The sequence below is a fragment of the Sphaeroforma arctica genome (genome assembly GCF_001186125.1).
Source record: "Sphaeroforma arctica JP610 unplaced genomic scaffold supercont1.62, whole genome shotgun sequence".
In the NCBI taxonomy this organism is placed as follows: Eukaryota; class Ichthyosporea; order Ichthyophonida; genus Sphaeroforma; species Sphaeroforma arctica.
In genome coordinates this window covers 153564-158920 of record NW_014040496.1, presented here as the reverse complement: position 1 = coordinate 158920, position 5357 = coordinate 153564, and the positions used below count along the sequence as shown (strand labels likewise).

Here is a 5357-nt window from a genome sequence, read left to right as displayed (position 1 = left end):
TATACATACACACACCCACACACACATATATATATATGTTATTATAATAATATATACTTAATATATATGTTATATATATATATATATATATATGTGTGTGTAAACATGTGTGTGTATGTGTATGTGTGTGTATGAATTTATACATATATATATATATATATATATATATGTATATATCTTTTCTTGTTAATATATATATATACATATATATATATAAACATATATATAAAACTAATTGTGTAGATTGCCCAATGAGTTCCGGTTTTAGGAGTATTTAAAAGAAACGCTAAATATAGTATATACACGGCATATATTATTGAACGGGAAAAGCAGCATCATTTGGCTGCTGTATTTGAATATCAACTTTTCGGGTTTTTATTCCAACTGCTCGTATCTCCATAAAGCGCAACTTTATCACTATTTGTATATAGTTTGTAACCTTATTGATGGTGCAGCTGCTTCTACGGTATTTGTTCGTCTATTTTTTTTGACCTGTTAAAACAGTGATGCTCTAAATGAAACTAGCTTCGAGTCTTTACACCAAATTCAGTACACAAACAAATCGATAACATTGCTGAATGGTGGTATATTATGAAGTAAGGATAACTCTGTGAACCACTAACCTCAATGATTAGAGGCCGGAATTTGATAGTTCGAATGTGGCGCGAGCACAGCACAATCAGTTTGCAGTGATATGAGGAAGGAATGATTGAACAATTGTGATAAGAATAGCAAATCCTCGAACACACATGGATGTTTCGAAAATTTGGGACTTTGCCGTGCATCGACAGGCTTTTCATAGTAATGTTTTTATATGACCTCTACAAATATAAATGGATCTACCAGCAAAGAGATATAAACGTCTAAACAGTATACTGCATATAAATAAACCACCTTGATATGTACCCATTTTCGGTCAGGACAGGCACGATATCGCAGCAAGTATGCCGTGTTTGAATTGAAGCCATTTAAAACCAGTAAATATGGTCGCCTTCTAAGCACAGCAACTTCGTTCTTAATTCAGATGGGTCAAATCTATTATGATTTCAGTTTCATCACGATATGTTCTCAGCTGGGTTGCATCGCCCGCTAAAAAACAGTTTCAGGCAATTTGAAAGTTTACGCTGAGCTTGTACATATTCTTCAGCTTTGCCGAAGTCGATGATGTAGAAGTCTCCGTGTTTGGATCGCCCTTTCGCATAGTGTCAATACACAACGTGATGGCGAATCAGCCGTATGTTATACCTGTGAATACGAATGGAGCCGTGGAGAGCTCACACAGAACGGGCGTAGGCAGCGATTCAACTACCAATCAAGTTAAAGTGGATGGTGCTGATGGGCAAGTCACATTCTTGTCTCGTGTTATGGGAGAGCTCGAGACGGTGGCCCACAACGAAAACCACAACGACTTGTACTACTTCAAGCAATCTAGAGGTAGGTGTGTTCCTGCACATGTAGGAATCTGCCGCAGTCGAGCCAAAGCCAGAGTGATCGCGGCAAGTTCTGCAAATGTGGGATATTGAATTATTGACTTATTTTATTGGCGAGTGTGTAAATGTTTGATTTGTTCCTTCAATTGCTGGGGACGACCTTCGCCTACTTTGCAATGATTCGTTTGGCTAATTAGGGCTAAGAAATGGATTCCACGGTCTGATCAAACAATCATATCTCGTCGCGTCTACATACATTGCTCCTCGATGGCAAGTCTGTTACAATTTTTGCAATTTGTCAGCTAAATGTACAAACTGTCGCTTCTTCCGTAGATTTGAAGACCTGTGCACAACCACACGTAGCACAACTGCGTACATGGCTGTACGACGAAGTCAGAGTGTTCTGTGAGTCAGTGACTGACATGATCTTGAATCCCGGTAGACTCAATTTGTTCAGCGCACGATATCCGCCAACAGGGCGACTACTGTGTCACGACGATCAGTTGGAAGGACGGTATGTACCTGTTCGTGTTTGCGTTCTAAAATTATATTTGTTCATGTTCTTGCGAGCACATGCGCATGTGCATTTGTACACCTGGAACAAGCAATCTTAGGGATTGAACAGCATCTCTTGGGGAGTGAGCATTTGTATCTTGAGTGGCTGTAGGGCTGCATGCAAATGTGCGTTTGTTTGTGCATTTGCGTTCATCTATTCGCTTGAACAATTGATCTCTCCACAAGGCAATATGCTCGATCTTGCAATATGCTCAAAACTGGAATTGTGCTTTGTAGACTTATTGATTGTATTTGCTGCATGACTACACAATTGTTAATTTACAAACTATTAGGAGCTCAAGTGATGAATGGCCTCAAACTTGTATATGAGCGATGTATGTTTGTATCATCTTGAATATGTTCAGATATATGTTGCCAGGTGCGAGCACTTTTCAGTTTCGAGTACGTGCACCTCTATTCATTTCTACGCGGCTTATTATATGACTCGTAACCTTTTGCGAATATCGTACTCTCTGCCGCAGTAAAATAGCGTTCATCATATATTTATCACCCGCGGATTGGTCCTCTGGCAAAGATGAGGGGGGAACGTTGGGAGTGTATGACAGTGTCATTGGTGTCGACGGCAAACTGGAACCCACACCGAATCCAATGCATAAGCTGCCTCCAACCTGGAATACTCTTTCGTTCTTTGAAGTCAGCGAGAGGAGCTTTCATCAGGTGTGTCTTACTGGTTGGTATCTCGTGGCAGGTGGTGCATGTGTGGCCCACACTGCATACACAATCACCGTACACATTTGAACGCTTGCGAGACTAGTGCTGGTGCAATATGATTCAAAAACAAGGCTGAAAGTACATTTCGAGGTTCATCTCCGCTCAAAATCGCAGCCACGGGTCGAATCGCGCTTCTGGCACGTGTTGCCCGTAAGGCAGTATAGTTTAAGTATAAAACAAAGCATAAGTAGCTACGAAAATGGGAGAAGGGGTAGATGTGCGCACGGCAATACGGGAATTTTTGGCACACAGGTATTAACAATGACCATTATATATGTACATACATGGCACGGACAAGGATATGTTCATTGTTTATTCAGCGATAGCGATATAAATAGTAAAGAGCATGTGGCAGTTGTGGCAGAATGTGTAAGGTTTAGAGAACCGTTTCCACGTATATACGCAAATTGTTAGCTGAGATGCTAAAGCTCAACACTCATGTATTCAAACCACACACATGCATCTTCTGGAACCCAGGTGGAGGAGGTGATTGGCAACCGAACGCGCTATTCTGTGGGCGGGTGGTTCCACGAACTACCGCAAGCTGATAGGGTAAAGACCTCACCGTCAGCGATTGCCACCAAAAGCACAACTGATATAGCCGACAAAGTCAGCAGTAGTCAGCTGGCAGCAGATCAAATCAATATAACAGGCGACACCATCAGGAGCACAACTGATATAGCCGACAAAGTCAGCAGTAGTCAACTGGCAGCAGATCAAATCAATATAACAGACGACACCATCAGGAGAGCAGTAGAACGGCCAGGCAGTGAGAGCGAACAGTGCTTGGAGGACTGGATCAACGAAGTGTATTTAAGGTGAGTTGGGCATAGAAGGCGAGGGGATATTGTCGTGTGTACCGGAGCGAGGTATATATTGCATGCATACGCACAGTTTATTCCACACGAACCTCGTGTGGTAGTTTTTTGATATTTCATGGTGGGAAGTATCGCGGTTTTGAAAGTGACACTCTCGAAAACCAGGGTGAGCGGTTAGTTCGATCGTCAAACTGCCGCGAAATGAATACCTTAAGATGTGCTGGGAGTCCGCACGAGCCAGACATTCTCATTTGTGTTAGACAATCGAGGCGATCTTGTAAACGTATGCCATAGCTAGTGGTTTTATGTATATCGAATCAGGCTCTTAAACTAGACACATGAATACAACCCATATATCCTAAGTGGCTGGCCCTAAAGTCGTACTTACCTGCGACATGAAAGAGGTATTCGAGAGGTATTCAAACATGAACGTATCTCACTGGAGATTAGTTCAATATGCAATCGAGCACCTTATCTGGTCCAGAAATGGTACACTCCAGAATACATACGTATTTGTCGCAAACATTGTGAATCTAATCAATATACTACTTCCGATCCAGGAAACCGATTCAGGCTAACATACAGGACAAGTTTGCCGACGATTCGAGTATTCAGCTGAAGGTATGCTGCTGTATCTGTATGCTACACCTGTAATCACTTCTATTTGTTTGTAGTGTTTTGGTAGCCTTTAACTTGCTATTTTGCAAAATCGACTTTTTTACGAAACGTAAAAGTTGCGTGAGAAAATAGATTTCCTGGCTGGTAACGATCTCGAGAACGTGGTGTTTTCTCATTTTATGATGTCTCGCGTAGTCCCGTTACATATCTCATTGTTTTCGCCGTGTCCACGGTAAATGTCTACATGTTCTTTGGGTTTCTTAGCTGATTTTTCGGCAGCTAGGTGGCACTACGGTCGTTGTCCACAACATTGCCAATTTCTAAGGTATTTTGATCGTGCTTACACACCAATCGTAGGATTTTCTTGTCCCTATCAAGTTTAAAGAATTAGACGAGGCTTTAACGGGCAACGGCATGGCTTGGCACACCGATATCACACCACTGAAGGCGAAATACGCAACACTCTGCGGTGGGAGGCCTTCGGGTGTTATACATGACGTACAGAGCTTGTTGTCGTCCAAAGCTTTCTTGGAATTGGGTATGAAGTTGGTGCTGTAAATGCATCTGTCACCGGACCGTCACACCCACTTGGCGATTGCGATGAGCACGTAATACAAGAACAAGTTGATGTGCGTTGGTGTGCGGTTTCTCCCCTTTTTTCATGTACGCATTCGGGATGAGATTCTATTTTTGAGGTGCGATAGTTTAGCTCGCCACCGCTAAAGTGCACAGGAATGATCACAGGAATGATCGTTCTTGCGCGTGTTTATGTAGTGTTAATGTATGTACTCTGATGTCGTTGTCGGTATATTGCACTCGCTCAGGAAATCCCATGCGATGCTATTAATAGTGCTTATTGTATGCATAGCAACTGCCTTTCGGAGATAGTATACGCAAGCCCCATGTTCTATCATGGCATCACTTAAGACGAGCACTCACTTACTGCAATTCAAACCGCAGTTAATACGCTCTCCGGCCTGGACACCACAAGCGTAACAACGAGGATACGAAAATTTGCTCACGGCGACTACACAATGCTTCCCCACGGTGACACACACAAGGATTGCGAGTGTTTAGAAGTGTCACTTGCGGTTTGTAGGACTCAGTGGAAGGAGTCGTGGGGTGGGATTCGAACATATCTCGTGGAAGGCGAGGAGGTCATATCCATCGCACCTGAAGGTATATCTCTGTTTTCGTGGGTGTC

The 5357-nt window shown here is 42.5% G+C and overlaps 1 protein-coding gene across 1 annotated transcript in view; it reads left to right on the top strand.

The window, feature by feature from the left end:
* Positions 1-1220: 1220 nt before the first annotated feature.
* The window catches only part of SARC_01541 (hypothetical protein), a gene marked incomplete at its 5' end in the record, with an annotated part of 5687 nt that continues 1550 nt past the window's right edge, over positions 1221-5357 (top strand). Inside the window, 7 exons of the mRNA XM_014304744.1 lie at positions 1221-1434; positions 1764-1944; positions 2468-2663; positions 3195-3535; positions 4096-4156; positions 4511-4691; positions 5114-5332. Coding sequence (XP_014160219.1) covers positions 1221-1434; positions 1764-1944; positions 2468-2663; positions 3195-3535; positions 4096-4156; positions 4511-4691; positions 5114-5332 — 1393 coding nt within the window. The remainder of the gene's footprint in view (positions 1435-1763; positions 1945-2467; positions 2664-3194; positions 3536-4095; positions 4157-4510; positions 4692-5113; positions 5333-5357) is intronic.